Source organism: Vespula pensylvanica, chromosome 9 (assembly GCF_014466175.1).
Source record: "Vespula pensylvanica isolate Volc-1 chromosome 9, ASM1446617v1, whole genome shotgun sequence".
Classification (NCBI taxonomy): domain Eukaryota; kingdom Metazoa; phylum Arthropoda; class Insecta; order Hymenoptera; family Vespidae; genus Vespula; species Vespula pensylvanica.
The window spans coordinates 5,221,677-5,240,153 of NC_057693.1; the positions used below are offsets into that span (position 1 = coordinate 5,221,677).

At 29.8% G+C, this 18,477-nt stretch overlaps 3 protein-coding genes across 4 annotated transcripts in view; 1 reads left to right on the top strand and 2 right to left on the bottom strand.

The window, feature by feature from the left end:
- LOC122631908 (protein argonaute-2) overlaps window positions 1-15,831 on the top strand; it is an 18,269-nt gene extending 2,438 nt beyond the window's left edge. The window contains exons 2-13 of one of the 2 annotated variants that reach the window (XM_043818124.1): window positions 2,222-2,340; window positions 5,316-5,453; window positions 5,605-5,885; window positions 5,960-6,266; window positions 6,362-6,584; window positions 6,669-6,816; window positions 6,898-7,161; window positions 7,672-7,990; window positions 8,073-8,424; window positions 8,547-8,880; window positions 8,973-9,172; window positions 9,263-15,831. In XM_043818124.1, coding sequence (XP_043674059.1) covers window positions 2,229-2,340; window positions 5,316-5,453; window positions 5,605-5,885; window positions 5,960-6,266; window positions 6,362-6,584; window positions 6,669-6,816; window positions 6,898-7,161; window positions 7,672-7,990; window positions 8,073-8,424; window positions 8,547-8,880; window positions 8,973-9,172; window positions 9,263-9,371 — 2,787 coding nt within the window. In that variant the 5' untranslated portion in view covers window positions 2,222-2,228 and the 3' untranslated portion in view covers window positions 9,372-15,831. Of the gene's footprint in view, window positions 1-2,221; window positions 2,341-4,313; window positions 4,544-5,315; window positions 5,454-5,604; window positions 5,886-5,959; window positions 6,267-6,361; window positions 6,585-6,668; window positions 6,817-6,897; window positions 7,162-7,671; window positions 7,991-8,072; window positions 8,425-8,546; window positions 8,881-8,972; window positions 9,173-9,262 lie in introns of those variants that run through there. The other variant, XM_043818125.1, reaches the window with a different exon arrangement.
- On the bottom strand, window positions 347-1,470 carry LOC122631915. The gene has a single exon (XM_043818135.1). It carries the CDS (start codon window positions 1,127-1,129, stop codon window positions 938-940), a length of 192 nt encoding a protein of 63 aa, XP_043674070.1. The 5' UTR covers window positions 1,130-1,470; the 3' UTR covers window positions 347-937.
- On the bottom strand, window positions 1,618-3,372 carry LOC122631914. The gene is made up of 3 exons (XM_043818134.1): window positions 3,158-3,372; window positions 1,945-2,057; window positions 1,618-1,850 (listed from the first exon to the last, which is right to left on the bottom strand). The coding sequence occupies exons 1-3, from the start codon at window positions 3,301-3,303 to the stop codon at window positions 1,648-1,650; spliced, it is 462 nt and encodes a 153-aa protein (XP_043674069.1). The 5' UTR covers window positions 3,304-3,372; the 3' UTR covers window positions 1,618-1,647.
- Window positions 15,832-18,477: the final 2,646 nt, after the last annotated feature.

The following is an 18,477-nucleotide window of genomic DNA, read 5'->3' on the forward strand; positions in this document are numbered from 1 at the left end:
TTCTTTTATTTTATTTTATTTCTTTTATTGGCTTTCTCAAATTAAAATGATCATCTTTTATTATAATTTTACGAAACGTAAAATTATTCACGTTATTTACGTTATTATTTAAAATGTTCAGTCGTTTATAACGAAATGTTTTTTAAAAACAGTTTCATGATATCAATGGAACGTCAATTTTGATTCGAGTGGTATAATGATAAAGGAGATGTATCGAAACGATGCGATCTGTGCGCATGCGTGAAGAAAAATAAGGGAAAGAGATCAAATTGAGATCTATAATAGTATTGTAACACAGATACATACTTAGAAAAATAATTAAAGGGGATAATAATTAATCATAATATTTATGTTTTAGTATTTCATCATTCTATTTTCATATACTACTTGGTTACATTTTTTATAAAGACATTATGAACCATTTATATTAAAAAACTGAAGAATCAAAACAATCTGACCTTTCATTGGTGACATTACATAAATCTAATACTTTATAGCAAAAGCTTAATTAATTTGTTGTAAAATATATGAATCTTCAATATTTATTTGACATAGCTTATTTTCTTTTTTTTTTAATAAGATTACAATAAATGTATATAATTACATTACAATAATATTGGATTATTGATGCTTGTGATAACAAAATATTCTTAATTGATAAAATAAAGTGAAATGTTTCTTCAATATAAATTTAATCATTGGATGATTAAAGCAAAACGATGAAAGAGTATGAAAATATTTTTCAATCTTTATAAACACATGATACAAAGACAAAAATTATATACTCAAAGTTGCTTGTATAAATTGCAAAGTGCTACATATTTGATATTTGATAGTGCTACATATTTGATATTTAATAGTGCTACATATTATTTATTTATATTACATATTTATGAAAGCATGAATAAGAAGAATATAACATTATATTAGAATGAATTTATTCAACTGGATGTATTGTAATAAATTTGGAAAATATAAATGCAACTACAAAAGTGCTTGCTATAAAACATATAACGAATGTATACCATGTTTCTTCATCAAAGAGATCAGTAAAAGCTGGTAGTTGGTTATAAAGGGTATCGATTATTTTTATGTTATAATTTTTGTTATTTGAAGAATGGCTTGACATGGTGAAAATATTTTTTTTTTTACGATACTTTATGTAATATGATATAGATGAATGTGTTGCAGTTTCAATAGAATATCTTTAATGTAATTAAAGATATTATATATCGAGATGTAAGAAATAGAGAAGCTTCAACTTTTAATAAGTGCTTCTACAAAATTTTTTATACTATTGCAAATAATAGTCTTTACAATGAAGCTGCTTAATGATTTATATATTTTATATTAAATAAAATATTAAGAATAATAAATCCAAAATTCTTTGCACTAAATATACTGTTACTATTTCTCTTATGAATTGACAATGTAGGTTATTCGACTTATTTTTGATTGCGTGAAAGTAGAGAAAAAAGTAGGATAAAATTTGATTGATGTACTAATGAAGTGATAATATTCGTTCTCCGCTTGATTTTTCTTCTATTTATTTTATTTTCTAATTAAGCATTCCTAAGATTTTCAAGAAATTTAAATATAATCAAATAATTTAGAAGATCTCTGCAAAGTTTCTCTATCTCTGCCAAATTACAAAATTACATGCCTTCTTTTGCTAAATGGTTTTTGTCTTAACTTTTTCTTCTTTTTCTTCTTTTCTTTCTTCTCAAACAAAAGTTCTTTAGGACTCTTTTCAGGCGTTGGAACTAAAGAACTGACGTGCTTATTGCAATATTGTAAGATATCGAGAGTAGATAAGTTTCCACACTTGAATATTACTTTGTTACCTGATACTGAAAATTATAGACAAGTTTATAACCAAGATCGATCATTTCTATCGAAAAGCAGAAATTATAATTTTACATAATTTTGTTGTCGAATACTCACAGAGATCAAATGTAACAACAGGCTCAGAACGATCGCAGACAACTAATGTTTTTAATGCGCAGAAAGGATTTGTTTTTAGAATCTTTGGACTTGATATATAGAAAAGAAACTTTCTGGAAAAGAAGAAAAATATTATTGTAGTAGTTTACATTTTATTTTAGTTATTACAAATTATTATTATTAAAACTTGAATACTCAAAAATATGAAGAAAATGAAAACTAATATTATAATAGCGAAGAGACTACACATACATATAAAAAAAATATTATGTTTCAGGAGCATCATGGCTCAAATGGAGCAACAATTACCTATACCTATGCCAGATTTAAGTACTCTTCGTATAACAACTGCAGTTTCTATGCTTGGTAAAGCATATGGATGCGGACAGTGCAGTGGTAAGTTCAAAGATTTACATTAGACGATCTTAGTCTGTAGATATTAAATGAATATAGTTTTCAAGAAGTACATAACATTGTGAATTTAAAAATTAAAGTAAATAATTATATAATGGCAAATGCAAAAAATTATTATCTACTAAAATGGAAATAACAAAGTAACCATATACAAGATTTGAATATTGGAAGTATCAATATAGATAACATACATACACAAAATGAGTTTTGATAGAAAGAATGAAACGTTTCACTTTGTACACAATCTTTTTTCATCTACTTTTCACATACGTAAAAGTATTTATAATTATTTTTTAAAAAGTTCGCTCTTTTTACGTTCTTATATTTCTATGCGTTATATTCACACGATATTGATTACTAGAATTAACTTAGTTACTTCTATACTGTCTATTCTGAAATCGGAATGCGCATGCGTGCGCTATTGACGTCATAGCGATCGATCTAATCCGAGTATCGCGTATATGGATACATATACATCTACATACATGTACATATACATGTATATAAAACATTAATGCATAAAAACAAATATCTAATTAACAGGATACCACGTTTCTTAATTTTTAATTAATATCATCGACTATTAATAGTTATACATCGATAAATTCTCGATATATCGATTTCTGAAATTTTTCGAGATTATTTAATTTTATTTTGTAAGTGATCAATATCATAAATTTTACTTAGCGTTGTACATAAATTGTACATAGTAATGTAAAATAATTGGATTGGTTTCTTATCGCATTAGTAGAAAAGGAAAAAAAAAAAAAGAAAAAAAAAAAAAAAAAGATTTACTAACCTCGTTTCCGTAATATTTTTGTGAAAGGGATCGAATTGTACAATGATCTTATTAACCAATTTTAAATTAATTTCTTTCAATTGTTTAGCAATAGCACTGATCAAACCTCCAGAACGCGAACGTGATCCACTAAAAGGAATCGACATTTCGCAAACAGCGTAGTACGCAATCGCGTGTACAAAGTATCATACCATCCTATTTTATACGGTTAGGTTCTTCGACATCTCCTAAAATAAAAATTACTATATCAATGTTACCAATACATAGGGTACACGTAGTAGTCCCAAAGTTTAGGGAGTATTTCTTTATACAAAGTTTTCCATTTCACAAACAGATGGCAGTTCGGTTGGTAAAAAAAGCACAGTACAAGTCAATACATATGCAGCTAGTACTCCACATACATATATATTTATTCATTCCCCTCAAGTTACTTTCTTTTATCTCATAACTTATACTTACGGGATATAAACTAAACAAAAATCTTAAACCCGTTTTAATTTGTAGAATTAGGATTTCCAAAAAAATAAATGAAATAATTCCTTTATCCATTGTGCGAACGAAAATAATTTCTATTAATGGGATATATCTATGCCTAAAACTATTACGACAGGAGTAAATTTAAGTATAAATTATTCGTTTTTCGCAATACGTTGCGTTGTGATTTCTATTTAACGATTATATTCGCGCTACGATAACTTTTAAATATTCATGTCATATTGCGTGATAACCCTCAGATTGCCTTAAACCGTTTTACCATGTTTATTACAAAAATGCAGTATATTTACCGGTTATTGTGCCAATTGACGCTAATCGTATAAATAACATTAGCTATGCTGTATATTGTTTCATACGAAGTAGCGAACGCTCGAGCAAATATTTTTTATAAACTTCACTTCTTTTGCTTTTTTTCTTTTTTTTTCTTTCGTAACAATAATTTCTATATATAATATATTTTTTAATATTTAATGTTTGTCAATCAAGTATGAAATGTATTTATGTACTTTTATATATATCTATGAAAACATATGAACGGTGTCGTATAATGTAATTATAACGATATTAGAGTAAATTATTAAGATTATACATATATATGTACTGTCGTATTTGATATATCATAAAAACTATAATAGAATATTTCAAATTAGTTTGTCTTCATTTGACTCACCTGGTCACAATTTCAATGTAAGAACGTTGATTGGCCGAGTCTAGACCAATTGGCATTTAGCTGCTGGCAGCCATTGCAGAAGGTAGTCTCACTCGTAGTGTGTGTTGTGGGGAAGTGTGTTGTGTGGCCAGTGGGTTTTGTGTTAAATTTTTTTACTTATTTATTAGTGATTACCTGGTCTTTTTGATCAACGGCTGCGAAAATGTATCCTGTAGGGCAGCGTAAGTATATTATTGTTGTAGGCTTACCTTAATATGCTCGAAAAAACTCTAAAATAGATGTACTCCATTAGCTCGAGCAATTTTAGAATATCGTTACTCAATTGCTTTTTTACCCTTTATTACATCTCGATAATCAAACAAAAAGAAAGATTGGATATATTCGAAAAAAGTTGTATACTGACGTATTAAATTCAGTAACAACGGATACACATATTTGATTTTAATGGAAAACGACAAAAATTGTCTCTCTTTAATCGACCTAGCTCAACAGGCACGACATGTTGTATCTTGGCATTGATTTATCATATCCCACATCTATAGTACATTATATGCATCTGATGAAAATGGTGTACCATTTGTTAAATCTCCTCTGTATATAAACTTATCGTAGGATATTATCTTATTGAGATTGTTTATTTTACGTTATGCATTGCTATCGTCTTATACGGAAGAAATTAATTCTTTTTTTATGAATAATTTTAATTTCTACGTTTGACATAAAATATTTATTTTATTTTTATCGCAGAATTTTTTCACTTTTATCGTCGTTATTTCCTGCATCATCTGTATTTCGTTTTATCTACTTGTCAGAAATTGTCAAACAATAAATTAAACATTTTACATTGATAATGAAAATGATTTTTTGCGATTTGCCATTAGATAATTGTATTGCATGAGTGAATTTTTTATAGTTTATAAGTTCTTAAAGTAAATTTGGATAAATCAGTTACGTTTTTGTGTCTGTGATTTTTTTTTCTTTTTTAATTTTTAGCCCCCCCACCTGGACCAACAACAAGTACTTCTGTTGGAACGGCCGGAGCAACTGGGAGCAATGTCGTCGCTCCTAGTTCTTTGGGTCTCGTTCCTGCACAACAAACACATACTCCGCCTCAACCTCCAGAACTGCCAAGTAAGAGCATTTACTTTTTATAGAAAATAGAAAGATAATTATATAAGCCAACAGATATATTCCTTATATATACTCCGTTACATAATTTTAATTATTTAGAAAATAATTATATAGTAAATAGTAGTAGCCTATAAATGAATTTCATTTGCAGTGTTTTCATGCCCACGAAGGCCCAACATAGGTCGTGAAGGTAGACCAATTGGATTGAGAGCAAATCATTTCCAAATTACAATGCCACGAGGCTATGTGCATCATTATGAAATTAATATACAACCTGACAAATGCCCTCGCAAAGTCAATAGGGAAATCATAGAAACAATGGTACACGCATATAGCAAGATTTTCGGAACTCTTAAACCTGTGTTTGATGGAAGAAATAACTTGTATACAAGGGACCCTTTGCCTATTGGAACTGATAAAATAGACTTAGAGGTAATATTTCATTTATTGATCTTTCTTGAATGGTGCCTTTGTCAGATATATCGTACGGTATTTTTCTTACGTAGGTAACACTGCCTGGTGAGGGTAAAGATCGTGTTTTCAGAGTGGTAATAAAATGGGTAGCTCAGGTTTCATTATTTGCCTTAGAAGAAGCGCTCGAAGGACGTACAAGACAAATTCCATATGACGCTATTCTTGCATTAGATGTTGTAATGAGACATTTACCATCAATGACTTACACACCAGTAGGTAGATCATTTTTCAGTAGTCCGGATGGATATTATCATCCATTAGGTGGAGGCAGAGAAGTATGGTTTGGCTTTCATCAATCTGTGAGACCGTCTCAATGGAAAATGATGTTGAATATCGATGGTACGTTTGTAGTATTATTTCTTAAAACTCTGCCTTAAAAAATATTGAATAACTTTAATATTTCTGACGCACTTCACCCTGCAATTACATTTCAGTTTCTGCAACTGCATTTTATAAAGCTCAACCTGTCATAGAATTTATGTGCGAAGTATTAGATATTAGAGATGTAAACGAACAAAGGAAACCACTTACAGATTCTCAAAGAGTTAAATTTACCAAAGAAATCAAAGGGCTCAAAATAGAAATAACTCATTGCGGAACGATGAGACGAAAATACAGAGTATGCAATGTTACACGTAAACCGGCACAAATGCAATCGTAAGTGATATCAATTGGAAAGTTTGAATTATTATATTATGTGAAAAAAAAAAAAAAAAACTTACATTAAATTATTTATTATAGATTCCCGCTACAATTGGAAAATGGACAAACCGTCGAATGTACCGTTGCAAAATACTTTTTGGACAAGTATAAAATGAAATTGCGTTATTCGCATCTTCCTTGTTTGCAAGTGGGACAGGAACATAAACACACATATTTACCACTTGAGGTCAGTTAATAAAAAATAATGTCACGAAAGATCATTAGTAAATAAGCTTGTTATTGCTATATTGTTATATAATTGTTTCAGGTGTGTAACATTGTAGCAGGACAACGTTGTATAAAAAAGTTAACAGATATGCAAACGTCTACTATGATTAAAGCAACAGCACGTTCAGCACCAGATCGCGAACGAGAAATTAATAATTTAGTAAGGCGAGCTGACTTTAATAATGATTCTTATGTTCAAGAATTTGGTTTGAGTATATCAAACAATATGATGGAAGTTCGAGGCCGTGTATTGCCTCCGCCCAAATTACAATACGGAGGGCGCGTAAGCTCCCTCAGTGGACAGGTGAAAAACATAAAGTTTAATCAGTCAGATGTTGAAAAATCACACATTTCTAGAGACACCTTTTTGTATGCTTTAACAAGGATTTAATTTTGTGACAGTAAATGTTTACATAATGTATCACCTATACTTGTGATTAGTGATTACTTCTTACACATAATACGTTTCTTTTTCTTTTTCATTAAAATCCTATAAACATTATCAAAAATCGTCAAACGAATGCATGGGCTCTAGATCCGATTGATTTGACATCTGGACTATTCATTTCGTATGTAACCAATTCATTTCGTTCTGTAAATAATATTGCCTTCTGATGCGCACGCAGTTTGAATATTACAAACTATTTCATATTCATGGAAATACGTATTGCATCCGCAGTTCGATATCGTTTGCAAATTTTGAATACGATCATTATTTGATTTTATGCGATATGATTGCGCAATTGTTTTAAGCAGAAGCAATGTGTTTTTCTAAAAAAAATTCCTTTTTTTTTTTTTCTTTTTACGATTAAAGACGAAACAACAAGCAATGCCCAATCAAGGTGTTTGGGATATGCGAGGTAAACAGTTCTTTACGGGAGTTGAGATCAGAGTATGGGCAATTGCTTGTTTTGCCCCGCAAAGAACAGTACGAGAAGACGCGTTACGCACATTCACTACACAATTGCAAAAAATAAGTAACGATGCTGGAATGCCAATTATCGGACAACCATGTTTCTGTAAATATGCTACTGGGCCAGATCAAGTTGAACCTATGTTTCGGTATTTAAAGTCGACTTTCCAAGCATTGCAATTAGTGTGCGTTGTGCTACCTGGGAAAACTCCTGTATATGGTAATTACAATAGCGGTATAAATAAATTCTTATAATGAATACAAAAGATATAGTTATTCTAAAATAAAAAATTTGTTGATAGCTGAAGTCAAAAGAGTAGGAGATACGTTACTCGGTATGGCAACTCAGTGCGTACAGGCGAAGAATGTCAATAAGACGTCTCCTCAAACTTTATCAAATTTATGTCTGAAGATAAACGTGAAATTAGGTGGCATCAATAGCATTCTGGTACCAAGTATCAGACCAAAAGTTTTCAACGAGCCTGTTATATTTTTGGGAGCAGATGTAACTCATCCTCCTGCCGGAGATAATAAAAAACCTAGTATAGCTGCTGTAGTAGGCAGTATGGACGCTCATCCATCGAGGTATGCAGCCACGGTTAGGGTACAACAACATAGACAAGAAATTATACAGGAGCTCAGTTCGATGGTCAGGTAAGTAATAATGTATAGTACTTTTGAAAGTAAATTAGAAGTCGAGGTTAAAAGAGCGGTTAAGAAAATCACGTTCGTTTTGAAATTTTCACACGTTGTTAAATTGGACTACTTGCTTTTAGGGAACTTCTTGTTATGTTTTATAAAAGTACTGGAGGATATAAACCACATAGAATAATTCTCTATCGCGATGGTGTATCGGAGGGACAATTTCTTCACGTCTTACAACATGAATTAACTGCCATTCGTGAAGCTTGTATCAAACTTGAAGCTGATTATAGGCCTGGTATTACTTTCATCGTAGTTCAAAAAAGACATCACACTCGTTTGTTCTGCGCAGATAAAAAAGAACAGAGTGGAAAAAGTGGCAATATCCCGGCTGGTACAACGGTTGACGTTTGTATAACTCATCCAACAGAGTTCGATTTCTATCTCTGCAGTCACCAAGGTATTCAGGTAGGTTAACATTAGTACTTAACGTATGTCCTGATTATAAAAGAAAATGACGGTACGATGTGGCATTATGTAACAATTATATTTTATTGCAGGGAACATCTAGACCATCTCATTATCACGTTCTCTGGGATGACAATCACTTCGAGAGTGATGAATTGCAGTGTCTTACGTATCAATTGTGTCATACGTATGTAAGGTGTACAAGATCCGTCAGTATACCTGCACCAGCTTATTATGCCCATCTTGTGGCATTCAGAGCTAGATATCATCTAGTAGAAAAGGAACACGATAGGTAAGTTCGTGTTAAATTATCACTCTGGCGAACGATAAATCGGTACGAGTCCTAGATAAAATTCATATGTCTCGTAATATGTATTTATAGCGGGGAAGGATCTCATCAATCAGGCTGTAGCGAAGATAGGACACCAGGTGCAATGGCACGAGCAATTACTGTTCATGCAGACACAAAAAGAGTTATGTACTTTGCATAATTCTATCGATGTTATTTTCTGTAAAAATCGAAGCACCACATTAATGATAATCATCATATCTTGGACATAGGAAACAATTCTAGACTACTTAAATGTTAAACGATCTTCTTGAGTGGTCAATTTTTTTTTACTTTTATAATTATAATAAGTCTATCCAAAAGCGCTGATACAAGTGGGAGATCAATATTTCGAATTCCGCTTTAACGTGATTGGATAGACTTTCCAAATCATTTAGGAAGTAAGTTTTAAAGGAGGTGCTTTTAGTTAATCATGTTTTAAAGTAGAGTGGAGCATTTTGCAGCTTAGCCGATTGGTTGTTGCATGGAAAAGTTCACATAGACAATTAATAATTAAAAAATCGGCTGCAACGCACATTACGCTTATTTTTTTAGAGGTCTTAGTATCTCTTGCATTTGTATGATATAAATGGTCAGATTGCTGGATAAAATTACAATTATATAGATCGCTTTGTGCGAGACTGTTATACGTTTGAATATCATTTGGTGTAAATTGAATTTGCCAGTTTTTATGGATGTTTTAGATTGATCGATAATGCGATTACCATGCTGAAAAGATCTTATAAAGATATGATGATGTATGTAAGATTACGTTTATCATCCAGCGTGGGCGCGAGGTTTGCGTTCTAAAACAATTGAGCAATGATAAATACATTAGTAAATAAAAAGCGAACGTAGAAAAGAATTTATAAAGGAATAGAGCACAAGAGTCCAGGCAGCGTCAGAAAGAGCAGCTTTAGAGTGCGAACCTCTGAGACCTACAACAAATTTTGAATGTATAAAAATCTAAAAAAAAGTTGGCCACTTCAAGTCATGAAGTTTGAATGAAAGGGTAAAATATTAAACGAGTAAATTGTGTAAATGTTAATTGCCAAGAACTCTGCAAGCCAACGGCCAAAGTAAGTTAGAGATTTACTAGAGTCAAATTGAAAGTGATAATTATGGCGAAACAATTTGTTATGTAATCCCTATAGTGTCAGAAAATCACATTGTGCCACATCTAACTAATAACATGCTGCTATCTTTTATATGGCATAATTTTGATCAGTCTAAATCTAATGTCACCGTTCACAGTGATTATGAGAATTAATTTGAAGATAAAATCATGTAACATATCTTTACGAGTATAGGGAATACATTGAAGGGGAATTTTAAGAACATTTTCTATATGAAGTATATTTATTTGTTTTTAATATTTAAGCGAATACACCATTGAAAATGTACAAAGACATTAGTTTTATTTATCTCACATTTTAGTTTTCACTATTACTGTTTATTTTTTTAAATATGTGGCACATAACTCACTCCTAATTAAATAAACACATATACTGACGCTGTCTGAACTGAGATGGCACGCGAAGTTTAATATTGACGATATTAAAAAATGCAATGAGAGAATTGGAATGAAAGTAAGAAAGTTTTGTACAGTACACAAAATATTATAATCATGCTGATAAAAGATACTTATGATTTAAGTTGAACTAGACGTTACAGGGCATTAGATCTGGGCTGATAATAAAGCCTCGTTAATGCAGGAAAATATTAAAATAGCAGTAAGATATTGATTCAATAATAACACAGAACGTGTGAAGAAATATTAAATTCTAGGATAAGATATGTTTTACTGCAAACGTAATGCAAAACTTTAAGGTCCTTACAATTTTACTATGTCGAGTCATTTAATTGAGATTCCTTCTCGTAAGTGGAATCGATTTCAATAATCTTTTAGAACAATAATCGATACAATAATTGTATTAAAAGACTTGGAAGAGCTATTAATGTACAACCAAGAGATAGGATAATGTAATTTATAATTGTGTATCGATGTCGCCGCACGCCAGAGGACAATTATGTATTTTTCGAATCATTAATACATCGATAAAATGATTATGTTGTGAGAAGAATTTTTATTTTCTGTGAGATATCGTCATTCGGGGGATATGTTTTTATATGATTTTAGTAAATTATAAATCAGTATTATTACCGGAAAATTTAAAAAAAAAGAAAAGAAAGTAAGAAAAGAAAGCAATTCACGTAAAAACAAAAAAAAAAAAAATAGAATATATCAATTTTCATATATCTCATTGACTTATGATTAGCCAATACGTACATATTCGAGATATGTGTTATCATTTGTCTGTATTAATGATTCTGACATTAGGCTTACAAGTGATACAAATGTAATATTATTCTCGAAAGTATGAAAAAAGGACCTTATATTATCAATAATATTTATTGCAGTTATATATTTAAGTATATAGTTTAAGAGATTATATCTATACTACTTATAGTTGGATCATTTAATACTTAGTTTTTGACTATGTAAAAATTAAGCAAGTTTTTATTATGATTTCATAATAGCGCATATTTCTTTTGAGCATATACATAAAATGATTTGATGGTTTTGATTCATCAAAAAAAAAAAAAAAAAGAAAAAAAAATGAAAAAAAAAAAAACTTTACAAAGGCAGCATGTGAACGTAATTATCAAAGTAGTATAGTGGAATGTATGCGAAATTGCATAGAAGAAAAGAGAAAAGTCTTATCCGTGTTGTTGAAAATGTAAACGGGAACCAAAATGTGTACGCAGAAATAATTAGTAGGATATTACGAACCATCGATTTTTGAATTGTAACGAGACCATACAGATCTATTAGTTTTAAGTCGACCTATGCACGAGAAGCAGCTACAACTGTAATCAGGGCGCAAGTAAATACCAAAAAAAAAAAGAAGAAAAAAAAAAAAGAAAAGTAAACAAAAAAAAAAAAAGATAAAGACTTTGGAAACAGAAAGGAAGCATAAAGTGGATATAAAATAGAAATAATGAATTTTATTAACGTAATAGGAATAATGTTCAAATTGACAACCATCAAAGTCCTGTTAAGTCCGATTTCGTGTACGCGGCCCTCTATGAATTTTCTTGCGATAAAAATAACCAAGGTCTGACTAAATCGATATTTTCCTGCGCCTATAAAGAAATTAGCCTCCATTTGTAAATATACCTCATTAACTTATCCGTAGGATCATTTCTCACATTGTCTGTAAACGCAGGCAAGAACGCTTAATAATTTGTAATTTTTATCTTGTAAGAGGTTGGAGAGAAATAGGGTATTCGTTATACTTGTCATGATGATCATTACTTTTAAGTCAATATTGCAAAATATTATTGTAACAATAATCGGAGAAAAACTTCATTGAAAAATTCGGTTTTATAATAGCTTGAAAGATCATCTCATTCTGATTTAAACGAATATTTTAAACGATTAAGCCATTGATGAAATTAAACGGAAAGAAAAAAGAAAAGAAAAGGAAAAAAAAAAAAAAAGAAAAAAAAAAAACGGGTGTATAAAATGACTTTATTAGCGTGTAACAAATTAATCGGAATCTATTCCGATGCGATGAATTCACTTTTACTATCTAATATCTCAGAGATATTTTAAGTTGTAAGGCAAATAATTTATATGTGTAATACTTGTACACATGTGTACGTACGCGAGCATGTAACGAGCATGTGCGTACGTATGTGTATCGGTATATACACCATGCATACTTATATAAATACATTTTATCACTGATTCATTCGTACACAAATGCTGTTCACGAAGTATACATATGAATTATAATACAATCTTAAAAAAAAAAAAAAGAAAAAAGAAAAAAAAAAGAAAACCAATAACATGTGAGCGATACCCATGTATTTTGAAAAGCTTAACAGATTACATTATAATCATTGTATCTAAACGATTAATTCTTACTACTAATAAGCGGGCTCTTATACTTGAAAAGTATATATTTGCTTTGAAATTGGTATAATCAATGTTTTGCAAAGTGGCAATCTCCTTAATATATGCAATATTTATGATATATGAGTCGAACAGATAAAAATCATTATTACCAATTAACTTTCTCACACATTTTCTCACATTTTTGCACAGTATTAATATTAACCCACATTTCATTTAACGAGCCAAGTCAGTTATTTCATATATTATTGCACAAAATTCGTAAATAAGTTTAATATGCAAATATATCTTAGGTAGAAAAAGTAATTCGTAAAGCGCCACCAAAGACGCTGTTGCTGCGATATTATAATTTTTCCAAATCTTGTTTATATCAAACGAAAGAGAAATTGTTGAATAAACGGTAGCAAATTTGTTATTAAAAGGGCGTATGATGTTTAAATTCACGATTAAACGTGCACAAGGGTACCTTTTTCTTTTAATACGTTGTAGAAATGAAAATATTCGAGGTATGCGTGAACCATTTGATTTTTAATGTAAAAACATTTTTAAAATAGGCAATACGATACGACGCGAAAGATACATATAATATTTTTTATTTTTATTATTTTTATTTTTATTTTTTTTTTTTTTTATTTTCGAGTTTATTGTCATTCGCTACGCCGTGTTACCTTTATAACACCGTTAGAAAGTCATAATTTTAGATAATAAGTTTATTATTGCTTATTTCATATACGATCGTATATGCAACATATTAGATGTACATGTATATTTCTTGATATCACAGCTTTAAGTGGGTAACAAGCTACAAAACGACTGGTAGTAGCGCTCACAGTACATTGTAATGCATGCTATGGTTTAATAATATAAGTTGATAATTATATATTATTTACACATTCTTAATTCTTCGTGGATAATAAGCCTGAGGAGATATCGGTACATTGAAAAATAATTGAAATAACATTAAATTTAAGAGCGATCGAAGATGTATTGTAAAAGTAACGCTTTATAAGCTTAGTAATAATTTATAATTTATAACTTTAATTTATAATACGTATAATGTAATTGGAATCATTTTTCGTTTTCTCTTCCACTTATAATGTGTTACTTGGAAAGGATATGATGACTATTGAAAGTTGATCTCGAAAGAAGGAACGTTGCGTTTGAAATACCATTTGTTTCACGACTGCTATCTCCGTGGCTTCGTACTTTAATGGTGTACGAATGGCTTTATAACGTTTAAATATAAGAAACTGATAACACATAGTATTTGCAAAGTATAAGTTACTTATATCTTAACGGAAGTGGCCGTCGCTTCTTAGAGATTCATGACATTATACTGGAAGTAATATCTGTACCTATATAATATTTTCTCGAAGCTAATGGGGCAATATCGAAGAACAATTTTTCTATTCTTTCTATAAAATTTGTTTATCATATTCGTATCACGCGTTGATCCACGATCTTATGATCATTTATGCTTATCGCAATAGCCATTTAACGTTCGTCAAAATCAATTCATTTTATACACAATTCATACACAGCAAAGTTTATAATCATTATTTAGCATATCCGATCTGTGTTGTAAAACGTCTCGAGTTATCACTTTTTTTTTCATCAGTTCTGCGGATGATTTTTTGTTCCTTTTTTTTTTTTTTTTTTTTTTTTTTGAGACATTGGCTATTGTGGATTGAAAAATTGCTACAAAATTCGTGATCTATATTACAGTTTTCGGTTTGAAATTTTTTATATCGTCGAATTCTTGCAACCCATTAACTTCTCTTGCAACAAGGACAACGTCTTTGGCACGTTGTAAAGTGTAAAAGATAAAAGGAGGAATAAGAGAGGAAAATTATTGATTAACACGGAGACGTTAAGATCCATCGTTGTATAATGTTTTAGAAAGAAAAGAAAAGAAAAGAAAAGAAAAGAAAAGGAATAAAACTACTTTCTCTGTATCTCTACAAGTGCCTGGCGTTTCGTCCGTAAAGTGGCAAACAATAAGATTGAATTAAATATAAAACGACAAATATAAACGATCTTCGAAATTCTAAAGAGATGAATAATATCAAGTCGCGGGTGTTGTGTAACGATAAAGCGTCGAAGTTATTCTGTAATATTTTGACGCTGTCGATAATAATTAATTAAGAGATAAAAACTAGGCAATTAATAGATATTTGTTAAGGGGCGGGTTGTGTCGTTTTAAATAGGACGCTGCACGCTGAAAGTATAACAAACATAATTATATTTGTTGGAGTCTTATCGAAATGCCGGGTAAAAATGTTATTTATTAGAGATAAGGTATATATACCTATTATTAATATAACGTATGTATGTTCATATATATATATATATATATGTACATACATACATATATATATATATATATATATATATATACGTATATGTATGGCATAGGTACATATATAAAGGCAGAATACCACGTAATGCGTTATGCACGTATGAGCATAACAAAATCTGTATATATACACGTACATATATAAATATATATATATATATAAATCCATATATATATATATATATGTGTATATATATATATATATATATAAAATTAAAAACATTCACGTCACATATAATATATGTCGAAAGAAGAATAACGTCAACTATGAAACTGATTTTAATATGTCACACCAATAATTATTATACATAAAATCGTTAAAGAAAAAGGAAACTCCAAAAATCATTCGATCGTTTTTTTTTTTTTTCACTTTTTAACTGATACTTCCTGCATCTGCAATTACGAGATGATGTATATCGACGACTTCGCGCGAGACGAATAAAAATAAATCTGTAAAATATTTATTATACTAAAGCGAGAGAGGAAGAGAGAGGGAAAGGGAGAGATAAAGAGAAGAGCAAAAAGAATGGATATAGTTGAAATATGATATTCAATATTAACATAATGCGTGCCGAGAAGCTTACACAATAACATGATGTGCGAACAAGAAAACGTATGAGATATTTTTTCTTAAAAAACTATTTGTATAAAAACAACCAAAGTGCATTTCCACACAAACGGATTAGACTTTATTGTCGCTGACAATTAATATGAGCCATTTTAATTATCATCGTTATCATTATTATCATTGTCATTATCATCATCATTGTCGTCGTCGTCGTCGTTATATTATTATTATTATTATTATTATTATTATTATTATCATCATTATCATTATTATTATTATCATCATCATCATCATCATTATTATTATTATTATTTTTATTATTGTTATTATTATTATTATTATTATTATTATTATTATTATTATTATTATTATTATCATTATCATCATCATTATCATCGTCGTCGTCGTCATTATTATCATTATCGTCATTATATTACATAGTCGGTTATAATACAAATTAATATTATATCACATTTGCACATACATTGTAAAAGAATTGTTTTAACAAGATATTTCGCAGTCGTAGCTAAAATCTATGTGCACTCTCGAAAATAAGTAGAATAATAATTATTAATCGTCTGTTATTTCTCCGTCGTTTTTATCGTCAATGCAATTTTTATCATCCTTTTTGCTTCGTCTACATGTGTGGTTGTGCATAGATCCTTAAAAAAGAGAGAGAGAGAGAGAGGGAGAGAGAGAGAAAGAGAGAGAGAGAGAGAGAATCGAGAACCCTTTGATAGATAAGCGTCGATTAAAGCGATCTTTGCTTCGTTACAATTTGACGATGCACGCTGATAACGAAGAAAAGTCTCTCGATAAAGTTCTCATCCTCGTGTAATACCTCTTACATTACTTCGCCGTTGTAATATTCATATTACGATTATATTATCTCTATTCAGGTAAATGTAAAACATGTGAATAATAATTTATGTAAACTGACCAGGATGAGATCTCAAAGCGAGGTATATAAAAAGGTATCGCACCCACAACAGGCACTTATACGTACCGAATTGTGTAATACATGAAATTTTACAATAATGTCTAGACGTAATTTTTAGCTTCACTATCGTATAGAAAATTTCGATTAAATGATAATAATATATTAATTGTAAGGTAACGCAATTTGCGATTATGCTCTTGTAAAGAACCCAAACACCTATCAGTTTCATATGTATATACGTTTTAAGCAACTAATTAATATAAATTCATCGGAGAACTCTGTATAAATCTTTAAGAAAGATTACGTTAAGTCAATATTTTATGTAATAATGTTCAGAATGTCATTATATCGTTCGTCTGTAGGAACTTAAGAATTTACCTCCATCATTCTAAGTGTAAAACGGTGACCGTCGCATAATAAAAAATGCAAATAGAGAATTAAAGAAACAAAAAAAAAAAAAAACAAAGGGAGAAATAGAAAGAGAGAAATAGAAAGAGAGATAGAAAGAGAAAGAAGACGAATAAGAAAAATAAATAAATAAATAAATAAAAAAGAAAAAAAGAGTACTAAAAAAATAAAAGAGGAGATAAATCTGCGATGACTGATATGCGACGTACGCGAGATATTTTTGGGGAATAAATATTTATTCAATATTTTATTAATCTATCATCGCGATAAAACGCATACCGATAGTTTAAATAATAGTACATATGCGAAACTTTAAATACCGTTGCAGAGATAAATAAAAAATTCGTGTACACCTCTTCTCACGATCACTTTTTACGCCTACGTGATATACGTCGAACGTATAAAAACAAATAATAATAATAAAATAAAACAAAGTAAAATGACAAACAAAAATTACAAAATAAAATAAAATAAAATAAAATAAAATAAAATAAAAGAAGAAGAAAAAAAAAAGTAAAAAAAATAAAGGAATACGGAACTATCATCTTTTTCTCGGTCAATTCGAAATAATCATCAACAATGTTTAAGGAAAAATTTACGTCTCGCCGATATCGATACCGATCTTCTAGATATTTCAATCCTGCGTCGTGCATATGTGGAAAAAAAGAAACAAAAGGAACAATTTAAACGTTATTTAATTAATTGAAATGAAACTATATAAATGACAACACCAAAAAATAAAAAAAATCAAGTATCGATTTATAAATTAAAAAAATAGTAATTCGAGACGGGCGTGTGCTTAATTACAATTATAAGAAAGTAACACGTACGAATAAAAATGTGAAAGTGATAGAGATAGAAAAAGGAAAAGGTCAAAAAAGGAGAAAAAAACGCAAAAAAAAAAGAAAAGAAATAAAACGAAACATTTCAGCTTCTGTTCACACTTCTGGAGGAATATTAATGTTTCTACGCGCCATATGTACGTGTTATAAAAACAAAAAAAAAAAAAAAAACAAAAAGGGTGTGAAAAGTCGATGACGTCTTTGTAATCTAAATTAATGCGAACATATATTAT